The 13,750-nt window shown below is 39.8% G+C and overlaps 1 protein-coding gene across 8 annotated transcripts in view; it reads right to left on the bottom strand.

Moving 5' to 3' along the window:
• Positions 1 to 13,750, bottom strand: part of ANO6 (anoctamin 6) — a 183,935-nt gene that overhangs the window by 108,596 nt on the left and 61,589 nt on the right. The window contains exon 1 of one of the 8 annotated variants that reach the window (XM_014529565.1): positions 11,490 to 11,581. The exons of 5 other annotated variants lie outside the window; for them this stretch is intronic. Coding sequence is in view for 1 of the 3 variants with exons in the window: in XM_014529564.1 (XP_014385050.1) it covers positions 767 to 773 (7 nt within the window). In the remaining 2 variants the exon portion in view is untranslated. Of the gene's footprint in view, positions 1 to 766; positions 789 to 1,733; positions 1,758 to 11,489; positions 11,582 to 13,750 lie in introns of those variants that run through there. 2 more of the 8 variants (XM_014529567.1, XM_014529564.1) reach the window with 2 other exon arrangements.

Genomic DNA, 13,750 nt, shown 5'->3' with positions numbered 1-13,750 from the left:
GGGAGGCCCGGCCTGGGGTCCCCTGTCAATCCCCACCAGGCGGGGGGCACAGCCTCAGGCCCCTTGCCCCGGCCCAGCGCCACGCAGCCTCAGGTCCCTGCAGATTGCTCATTAAGGCTCATTATGGGAACTCGACCTCTGCTATGGGCGCAGCCATCTTGTGTTACAGAATCCCCGCCTCCACTGTGGGCGCAGCCACCTTGACTGTTATGGAGTGATGGTCAATTTGCATATTCCCTCTTTATTAGATAAGATACTTTCAGCTATCAAAGACACTCAAAATCTTCAGCAGCTGTCTCCTCTATTGGACAATGCCAGGCTTGGAGGAAATCAGGTCTGAAAATGCTTTAGGCTAGACCTAGCATGGAAAATCTGTTAGCTCCTACCTAGAAGCACACAGCAACTATGCTATCACACTCTAGCTAAAAAACACTTCAATCTACCATGTTCTTTTTCCAAGACATCTCAGAGAACTGATGTGAAGTGATTCTGGGGGAGCAATTTTGTTTTAAAATCTGTTGAATACCACTGTTGAATAGCACCATCTGGCAGAAATTTACTAGGAGGCAAATAAAATTTTCCATTAGACACATTAAGAAAACGAAAAGAAACAAATAAAAATAATTTTAGTAATAGGACCTATGGATAATATATGTTCAGATTTCCATTTGAATTTGTATTCAATATAAAAAATTATTAGCGGACTATTTTACCTTTTTTTTTTCGGTACCAAGTCTTAGAAACGCAATGTGAATGTTATACTCACAGCACATTCGATTTGGACGAACCACATTTCAAAAGCTCAGTGGCCACGTGTGCTTACTGTAGTGGACAGCACAGTGTCAGGAGGACAAAGGAACCAGATCCAGGTGGGCCACTGTGCACGATATGACTCTCATCGGCAAGTTCCTGACATGAATGAACAGTTTTTGTTCCAGATTAAAAGATACTGAGAGAACAAAACAACCATGTGCAGTGTGGTTTCGCCAATGGAAAGTTCAGGTTGTCACCTGTGCTTTTTGGCTGATTGGCTCTAAACCGGAGGTTCCCACCACCCTCTCCTTGGGATTGATTAATTTGTGGGAGCAGAGCACAGAATTTATAGAAACATTTCCTTCCATTTACCAGTTTATTATACAGGGTTTGAAGGAGTTCAGAACAGGCCTCCCCGAGATGTACCACTATGGCATGTGGATTACTCTGAGCTGAAGGCAATCAAGACCCTGAGGGCTCAAGAGAAACTTTTATCTCTCCCTTGAAGAATTGAAATTGGGGGCCTTCCCCATAATAAGAGCTATCACCAGAAATAAACTTTTATGACCCATCTGTATGGCAGGGCGAATATCTAATCACTGAACAGCTGCTCTTCTTATCATCCCGTGAATGACCCTCCTCCCCTCGGAAGCCTGTCCCATCCCACTCCTTGGATCAATATGGCAAGTATTGTGGCACCGAGCCTTTAACCTATGGCATCTGGTTCTCTCTCCAGAGAGGGTCAGAACTCAGTGCATTGTTTGGTGGTGTGGGAGTTATATTCCTTAGGGCTCTTTAAATTTCTAACAGTCTGCCTTTTTCACGTCATTGATTTGTTTAAGAGGTTGGACCTGTTGATAAGTGAGAATATTTATTTAAATTTATTTAAGTGTTTGTCACTGTTATTTAAACATATTTAAATATTTAAGAATATTTAAGTTTATGTCATTAAGAACATGTTCCTACCCAGTCAAAGTTACCTTGTTACACTTATGCCTCCTGTTCCCTTTCTGTTTCCAAGCCTCTCATGTATATGTGGGTTCCTGTATGCACAAAATTAAACATTTGTTTTTCCCCTATGAATCTTTTAAATATTGATTTGATTATTAGACCAACAAAAGAAACCCTTTGTATGGTGGTGGAAAAATTATTTCTCCCCAACAAGGTAACATAAGGACACAGACAAACAACCAGACAAAGCGGAACCTAAGCCATGTGTGTGGGAAGCAGGAGTTTCCATGACCTCGCCAGTGCGCCACTCCTCATCTCCACACACTCACCAACCTGAAGCCTCCACACCCCTCCTCTGGGTTTCTAGGGAGCTTCATTACATAAGCATGAGTGATTGTCACTGGCCACTGATTTAACCTCACCCAGGTCAGGGGATGGGACTGAAAATTTCAACCCTCCAATCACCTGGTGGGTTCTTCTGGCAACCAGTCCCCACATTTGTTTATCTAGGGCAGTGGTTCTCAACCTTCTGGCCCTTTAAATACAGTTCCTCATGTTGTGACCCAACCATAAAATTATTTTTGTTGCTACTTCATAACTGTAATGTTGCTACTGTTATGAATCGTAATGTAAATATCTGATCTGCAGGATGGTCTTAGGCGACCCCTGTGAAAGGGTCGTTTGACCAGCCAAGGGGTCGAGACCCACAGGTTGAGAACCACTGATCTAGGGGCTTTGCAAACTTCACGTCTCTACCCTAAAAGGCACATTTATCACTCTGCTCTTATCCCATAAGAAACTCCTGGGGTTTTAAGGGCTCTGTATTTCTTATTATAAATCACAATACCAAAACAATCATTAACAATATGTGGCACTCAGCTGGACAGAATTAAATTATGTTAAGAAATTATTTTTAATTTATGAAATATGATGTTATTTTGCTTTTGTAGTGATTTTTTTTCAATGCAATCTCATTTTTTGTTGTTGTTGTCAATCCTTACCCAAAGATATTTTTTCCCATTGATTTTTTAGAGAGAGTGGAAGGGAGGGGGAGAGACAGAGATAGAGAAACACGGATGTGAGAGAGACACATCAATTGTTTGCCTCCCACGTGAGGCCCAACTGGCCCAGGGATTGGGTCTACAATAGAGGGAATCAAAATAAGGTAGGGCTGCAACCTAATTTTAAAAATCCATTAAAAGTTATGTAAAAGAAAAGGATGGGTTCCTATGGTTCCAGAAAAATTCCCTTCAGTGGCCCAAAAAAGAAGGCTGGACATGTATAGGGTAGATTCACAAGACCCCTCTAAGTGATTGTTAACAAAACGAATATATCAGCTAACAGTTCAGCTACCCAATACTTGGGTTTGGCAGAGCACTAAGAAACCTCTCAATATCTAGATTCAATTTTAGGTTCACTCAAAGAGTCTTGTCCACTAAACTCATACCACTGACAACACAAACAAATGGTTCCAATTCTTTCCAAAAAACTCAGCTCATCGCAGGACCCCTACATGTGAACCAAAGCAGAAACAGGAAACACATGAGGCCGGCCAAGCCTTACAGAGCTGCAACCAAAGCCAGAACTGAGGTGCTCGCCTCTGAGAACTCCAGGAGGGCAACGGCAATTACTGCACAGTCTGTTACACTTCGAGAACTGCAATGTAACCAACCGGTTATTTCCAACATCATAATTACATCCTTGCAGACCGCCTTTTAAACTTGCTAAAATGTGCTTATACTACTGGCTATGAGGATGTGTTTTAAATTGGTGTTTTGCAGCTTGGTTTACATTAGGAAGAAAAGACCTAACCATTTTGTAGCACTTAGATATTGAAAAAATTATATCTTTGGTGTCTATGATACCTTTTTTTTGGGGGGGGGGGGCAGGGGCAGAACTAGCAAGTCAGTGAAACAATACTACAATACTGCAGATATTTTTAATGAGTATTATAAATCCGATAGAGTGAATTGACTTTGGCATTTTATTTTGATATCATTTTATAATTATATGCCCAATTTATCTATTAAGTATCTGGGATCAATAGATGGGACAAAGCTGCCTTTTTTTTTTTTTAATGAAAGGGCAAACTTAACAAAGTATCCATTTTGCCTAAAGACAGAGTTGAGAAACAAGATGTACTACCCAGACATTCTATCAAATTAAAGGCATACATGCAACTGGAAAGGATTTGTGAGAGAAAATATAAAACTATTTATAGTGTTATTCTGCTGGTAATGAGAACTAATAGATTCACTGCTTAATGTCAACACAAAGGAGAAACTGTAAATTTGAGTGAATAAAAACAGAAACAGCTTTATTGAAACATCATCTAGGTAGACAAAAGCTGCAGCTGTTGCTCTCGGGACCTAATACATATAGTCTTGAGAAACAAGTAATTTATGAACCTAATATAATAATTATACTTCCACTACTGAAGGCTCCAGTTAAAATTGGACATTCTTGTTTCTGGTCATCTAACGCAGCTGAAAAGTTCATTTCTCAGCAAAAATAAAATAATCAAAATCAAGGTGACGCTGTTGGGGCTTTTTATTAAAATAAGGGCAGAATTAAGGTGGGGGGTGAAGGGGGATTCCAAAAAGGCAAAAACGTTCATTTTATTTCTTTCTTTATATAAATCATTTTTTAAAATGTAATATTTTGAAATGTACCACCTTGAATAGCACTGTGATTAGTTCATTTAATTTGGGCACTTGAAATATAAAAATATTTGGGACCTCTATGTTACCTGCTCATCAAAAAGCTGACTAGAGAGCCCACCAGCATGGCTTCATGGTTGAGTGTCCACCTATGAACCAGGAGGTCTTAGTTTGATTCCCTGGATTGGGGGCTCAATCCCTAGTGTGGGGCATGCAGGAGGTAGCTAGCTGATCAATGATTCTCTCTCATCATTGATGTTTCTATCTCTCTCTCCTTCTCCCCTCCTCTCTTGGAAATCAATTAAAAAACACACATCATTTTTTAAAAAACTGACTAGAGAACTGAAAACTCATTATTCTAATATGATGAAAAAATCTTTGGCATTGACATGTCAATGGAATTTTGTATGAGTGCACAATGAAAGCATAATTCAAAGTCAGGTTTGACAATGCAATGGCCAATTTTTTTTTAAAGCCATTATCTGTAATTTTATAACAAAGATAATTTATTATCTATCATAAAACACAAAATGACCTTTCAGGAAATTCATGGGTAAAAACCAAGTGCCTGATAAGTAGTGCCCTAGCAATAAAAGTAATCAGAATTATACATCTACACGTCATCTAACTACAGCACCGGCTTGGAGGTGGTTGGGTCCAACTGACATGTTTATTATGGTGGATGCTTGCCATTGAAATGATCAGAGATGTACTGAATATATGACAGACCTCAACCAGGGTCTGGTGCAAAGGGCACTGGGCATGGATGAAGGGGACTGCCTGGGTTCAAGTCCTGATTTTGCAACTTTGCTGCATGATCGTAGGCAATAACTTATTCTCAGTTTATTTATCTGAAGCTGATAATAAAATTACTCTCCCTGGTTATTTACAGGGTTGTGTAAGGATACAAATGGCAATTCAAAAGCATGTTGTAAAAACACAAAGCACTATATAAATATAAAGTTCATGTACACAGACCCAGAAGATATGAAAAAAATGTAATCAGAATTTGGTGAATGTGTTTATTTTTGGTGCCTGGCACTTTTAAATGCCTGATCTTATCTAATCTTCTTTAACCAAAGATGAAAATTCAAGGTTACTAGTTGCCTGAAGTCACCCCCCAGAACTGACACAATAAGAATCTTAATCTGTCCAATTCCAATTTTTTTTAATAGTTTGTCTCTTGAGCTACTATGAATAATTCCAAGGGGGCACCAATGCTGAATCTAAGTTGATAAAGAATTAAGATTAAGATAGCTCAGCAGGTGTGGCTCAGTGGTTGAACATCAACCCATGAACCAAAAGGTCACCGTTCAATTCCGGGCAAGGCACACGCCTGGGTTGTAGGCTCAATCCCCAGTAAGGGATGTGGGGGAGGCAGCTGATCAATGATTCTCATCATTGATGTTTCTATCCCTCTCTCCCCTCCTCTCTGACATAAATTTTTAAAAAAAGAATTAAGATAGTATTGTAAGTATAAGTCAAAAGAATTAACAAATAACAGACTAACATATTTTGAAAACCACAGCAGTGAAATTCTGGCAAATAGCTAAAGACATTCATTCATGTGCCAACGATATAAGTTAGATAATATGAGCACAAATACTAAGATGAAGAAAGTATAGAAGCTGTCCTCCTGAATCCTATGATCTAGTGAATGTACAACTAAAGAGATGTCAAAGGAATGGCCCATATCACCTTGGGAATGAGGTTGTGTTCACATGTCCAGATTAGGCAGGATGCCTAGTGATCTGCCAAACAGTCCTGTACCTGAAAACTCTTCTCCCAATTGATTAGAAGTCTCTGAAAACTGGTCTCAGAATACATATAATGCTTGACTTGAATGCCAACATCCCCAACCACCATTCTTAAAGCAATCACACCCCTGAGCGACCATTTCCCATCATTCCATACTTTCCAAATATTATGAGGCCTGCCCAGTCTCACTCCACACATCACTTACAGCTGAGTCTATCCCTCAGGCCTCACATCATACTGTGGTAGTCATATTTGGTTTCCAGTATCTCTTTCTTTGGTCTGTTTAGCAGGATCTACAGTATTTTGGTGAATATTAGGTTGGGAAAAATCAATTTCCCATATTATAGAGAGGTTGTAAACCTGCAGATTACAGGCCCTATAACATTAAATGAGATATTAAATTCTAAAATGGAGCCAAAGAGTCAGTGCTAGTGAAAGGAAAGGCAATAATGAAACATAAAACACAAAGACGGGAGACTTTCTTTCAAGATTAAGATGGCTGTATCCACCTAGGACAGTGGACTTGAATTTTAAGACCTTTACACAGTATAACCCTATGGCTTTAGGCACATCACTTAGCCTGAAGACTCAGTTTCCTCATTAATAAAATGTATATTATAATACCTACATCTGAAGGTCATTGTGGAGAATATATCAATATAAGCTTTATTATAATACCTAGATCAGAAGATCATTGTGGAGAACACATAAATAAAATGTGTATTATAATACCTATATCAGAAGGTCATTGTGGAGAATACATCAATAAAATGTATATTATAATACCTACATCAGAAGGTCATTGTGAAGAATAAATTGTGGACACATAAAAGTGACTTGAAAACTGTTAAGTACTATATAAATATTGGCTATTATTACTTTTTAACTTTAATCTCTAATAAATTTTGGCACCCTTAACATTGTTAGGCACCAATTTTTCTATGTTACTTTTTACCGTGGCTATCCCTGCCATTCACTCCCTTTTGAATATAAAAATAAAATAAATTAGAACATAGAAAAAGATAGCATTAATTTAGCAAATATTTTTGAATGACCTCAATGTCCTAAGCACTCTTGGCTACTACTTTTAATAAAAAAAAATGTAAATCAGGAAATGTTTCCTTTTTTTTTCTGAGTCTGGATGGCTCAATCTGACACCAGCTTGTTACTGGCATATAAACTCAATGACCATAATATTTAAATGGAAAAAATGAGGCATTCTCCTCTAATCATTTCTGGAATGCAAATTCCAAGTTCAAGTTGATGGTTTCCATTAGAGTTCTCGTTTTTTCCCATCTTGAGAAAGACAAAAGTGCTCTTTGTCACTCTCGAAAGTTAATAGTGCTCTTCAGTTCCTCAGAATGCAATTTAATTACCTACATAATAATGAGAGTTTTTGTATTTCCAGAAACCTATTGCACTGGGCCACACTGAGATAATGTCCACACACAAAGCAGGCTAATAATATAGTGTCCCTTCATGATTATATTCTTCAAATATTTGGACAATACTTATGAAAAGGAGGGGCTCAGCCTCTCCTCCACTCTGCCCACTGCACCAGCAACACATCAGACACATGCTCCTACCCAATACAAGACTCCACAGCTGAACCGGGAGCAGAAGGGTTCAGTGAGTCCCTTGGGCATCTCACCTTCCCAGCCCTACCCTAAGTGGTTACTCTAAGGATTTCTTTCATCCACAAATAACACTACTGCCCCTGAGACGATCTTTGGTAAGCACAATTTTCTGCATCTTGCTGCATTTCCAGTGATGTTTGGTGTTGTTTTTAGCTCCTCTTATGCGCTGCCTTTTCTTTTTTCCACAATCCTCCCCCTTCTTCAAATTCAGCTCTAAAAATGTGCCTAGAAGTTAAACATGTCTCCTTCTGAAGAGCTGAAACAACCATCACATGAGTCATTCTCACACCCCAACCAGATTAGCTAATGCCTTTGTAGAAAGGCCCAATGACTATCACAAACCTATCAGATTTCAGCTGAATTCATTGGTTCCTTCACCATCTTTAAAAAAAAATAAATTCTTTATTGTGTTAGCATATACTAAAGATAAAAATTTTGTTAACTATTTTTAAGTGTACAATTTGGTGGCATTAGTTCCATTTCCCAGGTTGTGCAACCATCACCACTACTTCCAAAATTTTTTGTATCACCGCAGTGACTCTGTAACCCATTAAGCAATAACTCCCCATTTTCTCCTGCCCCCCAGTCCATGATAACCTCTACTTTCTGCCTGTATGAATTTGCCTATTCTAGATATTTGGAGAATCATATATTTGTCCTTTTGCTTCTGGCTTATTTCACTTAACATAATGATGTCAAGATTCATTGATGCTGTAGCATGTATCATTCCTTATGACTAATATTCCGTTGTATGCATGCATATATCACATTTTGTTTATCTATTCATCTACTGATGGACACTTCGGTTGTTTTCACCCTTTGGCTACTGCGAATAATACTGCAATGAACGATGGCATAAAAATATCTATTTGAGTCCCTGTTTTCAATTCTTTTTGTTGCTAATCCTCACCTGAGGACATTTTTTTCCATTGATTTTTAGAGAGAGTGGAAGGGAAGGAGGAAGGGAGAGAAGGAAAGAGAGAGAAAGACTGATGTGTCTGGATTGAACCTACAACCCAGACACATTTTTAGAGAAAGTGGAAGGGAGGGAGGGAGGGAGAGAAGGAAAGAGAAACATTGATGTGTCTGGATTGAACCTACAACCCAGGCACATGCCCTTGGCTGGGAATCAAACCCGAGACCCTTTGGTGCATGGGCTGACACTCTAACCAAAGAGCCATACCGGCCAGGATCCTGCTTTCAATTCTTTTGGGTATAAACCTAGGAGTAGAATTGCTGAGTCATATAGTAATTATATGTTTAGTTTTTTGAGGAGCCGCCAAATTATTTTCCACAGTTGATGTACCATTTTACATTCCATCAGCAGTGTATGAGGATTCCAACTTCTCAACATCCTTGTTGACACGTTATTTTCTGATTTTTTTAAAAAATTATAGCAATTCTAGCAGGTATGAAGTGGTGTTCTGGTTTTGATTTGCATTCCCCTAATGCAAATGATGCTAAGTATCTTTTCATGGCCATTTGTATATCTTCTTGGAGAAATGTCTACTCAAATCCTTTGTCCATTTTCAATTAGGATGTCTTTTCACTGAGTTGTAGGAGTTCTTTATATATTCTGGGTATTAAAGCTTTATAGACATATTATTTCCGAATAGTTTCCCACTCTGTTAGTTGTCTTTTCATTTTCTTGTGAATGTCCTTGATGAACAAAAGTTTTTAATTTTGATAAAGTCCAATTTATCCATTGTTGTTGCTCATGCTTTCGGTGTAGTATCTAAGAATCATCGCTAAATCCAGGGTCATGAAGATTTAGCTCTAAGTTTTCTTCTAAGAGTTTTATGGTATTAACTCTTATATTTAGGTTGTTGATCCATTTTGAGTTAATTTTTGTATACAATATGAGGTAGAGGTCCAACTTCATTCCAATTTTTAGCATGTGGAAATCCAGTTGTTGAAAAGACTCTTATTTTCTCATTAGATATACTTGACACCCTTTCAAAAATCAACTGGCCATAGATACGTAGATTTAGTCCTGAACTCTCAAGTCTATTCTATTGGTCTATATGTTTAGCTGTATGCCAGTACTACACTGTTTTTAATTACTGTGGTTTTATAAAAGTATTGAAATCAGGAAATGTGAATCCTCCAACTTCATTCATCCTTTTCAAAATTGTTTTGGCTACTAAGGGCCTCTTACAGTTCCACATGAATTTGAGTCAACTTTTCCACTTCTAGAATATTTACTATTTTAATAAAATTTTTATTTAGATTTAATAACATTAATGATAGGCAATCATATAACTGATTTTATTTCATTTAACTAATTTGGTGTTGCTTTTTTTAAAATATATTTTTATTGATTTCAGAAAAGAAGGGAGAGGCAGAGAGAGAGAGAAACATCAATGATGAGAATCATCGATTGGCTGCCTCCTGCATGCCCCTTACTGGGGATCGAGCCTGAAACCCAGGCATATGCCCTTGACCGGAATCGAACCTGGGACCCTTCAGTCCACAGGCTGATGCTCTATCCACTGAACCAAACCAGCTAGGGCTGTTGTTGCTTTTAAAAAACTTGGCTAAGACAATTGATGTTCTATAAAGGACGAACGGTTTTAATTATGGAAATATGTTCCAACAACATCTTGGAAAGCTATCACTATCCCTTCATAGTTCAACTGTTTCAGATCTAAGACTCTCAGGGTTCCCAGCTGAACATCATCCCAAATTTGCAGTGGGTATGGCTCAGCTGAAACTTGATTCTAGCCACTGACCTGTCAGTTCCCAGATTACAGTGATTATACATGTCCTGGGGGTGAAAGACACCACTCTTAAATTTCTATTGTCTTTAAACTCAGAGCACATGTGAGTCATAACCCCATGCTTCCCTTCCAGAGCTGGCCTGATTTCAAAATCCGTTTTTGACGGATAGGAGGGATGAGAATATAAAAACGTAAGGGAAAAGAAAAATCTATAAGTCCACATTCCCTCATCCAACACCTCTGATGCAAAGACTTTTGTGTTTCAGAATTCAGAAAGAAAAAACTTGACAGGCTTCCAATGGAGATGGCAGAATAGGTAAGCACCGCCCTTGCCTCCTCTCATGTCCACTTTAAAACTACAACTAAACGAGAGAATAACCAGCACTGGGAACTGCCTGAGGTCTAGCTGAACAGAAGTCCTATAACTAAGGACATACAGAAGAAGCCACTTTGAGACAGGCAGGAGTGACAAAGGCACGGAATGGGCTGGGGACACACACGCATACACACTCAGCAGTTTAAAAATTGGGAGGGATGTCTCAATTGCAGAGGTTCCCCTAAAGCAGCGGTTCTCAACCTGTAAAGAGGGGTCGCCTAAAACCATCAGAAAACACATATATAATTACATATTGTTTTTGTGATTAATCACTATGCTTTAATTATGTTCAATTTGTAACAATGAAAATACATCCTGCATATCAGATATTTACATTACGATTCATAACAGTAGCAAAATTACAGTTATGAAGTAGCAACGAAAATAATTTCATGGTTGGGGGTCACCACAACGTGAGGAACTGTATTAAAGGGTCACGACATTAGGAAGGTTGAGAACCACTGCCCTAAAGATGAGGGGATCCCAGCCCCACACCAGGTTCTCCAGCACAAGGTTCCAATGCCAGGAAGAGAAGTACCCATAACTTTCAGCTTGAAAACCAGCAGGAACAGTGGCTCAGACTGAAGGCTGTTTAGGTCTTGGGTGCCCTCTTAAAGGGCCCACATGGACTTACCTGTTGAAGGAGTCACTAGATCTTAGCTCCGGTGCTGGAGCAGCAGCTTGAAAAGCTCAGGGACTTACTGAGAGGAACTGAACTGTCTGGCTTCAAGGCAAAGGTGGGAGGGGCAGCTTTCTCCCAGAAAGAAGTGCTAAGGAAGCCATGGATCATTGCTGAGCCCTCCCCCTGCAGGCCCAGACTGGCACCATATCTGAGTTTCCATCAACCTGGCTAACACTGTTAGCCCGCCCAAGTAATTCACTGAGACCCTACCCTACCCAACTTGCTGGCCCACCCAAAGCCTGTCCAGATGCTTTTCCATACAAAGGACCTATCTTGTCTCATACTGGGACTCTGCTAAAATCTCTCAAATGTTCATAAACCCCAAACAAGCAGCATCTGGCCTTGGCATGCCCTGCATTTCCTGCTAAGCAGCCCCAACTAAGGACTAACAGCAGCTAGCCTCAGTTCACAGCTTAGCCTCTCCTAGGCATCTCCAAGCCCAGCACAAGTGGCAACCATCTGTAGACCACTTTGTAGCTCATACCAGGTGGCCCCAAGCAGGGCACAGGCAGCAGCTGACCTTGGCCTGAACCTCCCAAGAAGCCCCAGAACCAACATACCCCCATGGGAAACTTCAAACCACACCAGAGTACCACCCAACAACCTTCATGAATGTCACACTCAAAGGGCAGTTTAGGGAGGAATCAGAGCCCCGCTAAAGCAAATACTGCTACAAATGGTCAGTCCCTATATAATAGCTCATCCACGGTAGTGATGGACAGTTCTTACAACCAATCAACCTAAGAGTCAATCCCTCCAACCAGCAATCAAAGCTCAACTATAACAGGAGGGCACACACAACCCACACAAGGGACACACCAAGTCAGGTGACAAGGGAGACTGTACCACAAGGTCCCACAGGACACCTACTAAATAGGGCCACTCTACCAAGACTAGGAGACATAACAGCTCCATCGAATACATAGAAACCACACAGGAAGTCAGCCAAAATGAGGAGACAAAGAAACATGCCCCAAATAAAAGAACAGGAAAAATCTCCAGGAAAGAAAACTAAATTAAATGGAGGCAAGCAATCTATCACATACAGAGTTCAAAACATTGGTTATAAGGATGCTCAAGGAACTTAGTGAGAACTTCAACAGTATAAAAAACAACATAGAAACTATTTAAAGAACCAGTCAGAAAGGAAGGAATACATTTCAGAAAATCAACAGATTAGATAAAGCAGAGGAAGGATTGTATTTGCAATTTGGAACACGAGGTAGCAGAGAATACCCAATCAGAACAGCAAAAAAGAAAAAAAGAATAAAAAATGAGGATAGTTTAAGGGGCAATCTGATTTACTTATGTGTCATTTGTATTATTTTTATAATTAGCATGATGTCATCGGGGGATGTCCCTTAGCCCAGCCTGAGCCCCCTCGTAGCCCAGGAGCCCTTAGGGGATGTCCGACTGATGTCATCCATGGGGAGTGGGCCTAAGCCATCAGTTGGACATCCTTAGTGCTGCCACGGAGGTGGGAGAGGCTCCTGCCACTGCCGCTGACACGTCATAGTGACCATTTGGTCGATTTGCATATTAGGGTTTTATTATATAGGATATAAAAGCCTTGCGACCATTGGACCGTCCTACTGTCCGACTGGTAGCTATGACACACAATGACCAGCAGGGGGCAGATGCTCCAACCGATAGCGATGATGCGCACTGACCACCAGGGGGCAGACGCTCAATGTAGAAGCTGCTGAGCTGCAGTGACTTGGCAGCTGCAGTTCTCAGGTGACACACCCAGAACCAGAGAGGAGGGAGCCCATGCACTGGGCCTCTAGTAGTAAATGATATTTTAATAACTATGTATGGTGTCAAATGGGTACTAGGTTTATTGGGTGATCACTAAGTAAGTTATATAAGTGTGTAATCACTATGTTGTATACCTGAAATTAATATAAAATTGTATGTCAACTGTAATTGAAAAATAAAAAATTCTTAATAAAGGAAAAAACTCTTACATGTTACTTGTATGTTACTATGCACCCCTAATTGGCTCTGGGGCAGCACCCCTTACACAAACATCTTCCTATTTTGCAGTAAAAAATGTGAACAGTCAGTCTAAATGGGATAAATAAAAAATACAGTCTCACGATGGTTGAGGTCAGGTTTTTCCATCCAATGAGTTCAGACTTGTCAGGTTCTATCACCAAATGAGTTATCACAAACTACTGTTTTCCAGCACTTTTTCGATTTTTGAATTTTAC

This window comes from Myotis brandtii, unplaced genomic scaffold (genome assembly GCF_000412655.1).
Source record: "Myotis brandtii unplaced genomic scaffold, ASM41265v1 scaffold686, whole genome shotgun sequence".
Classification (NCBI taxonomy): Eukaryota; Metazoa; Chordata; class Mammalia; order Chiroptera; family Vespertilionidae; genus Myotis; species Myotis brandtii.
This window is presented reverse-complemented; position numbering and strand designations above follow the sequence as displayed.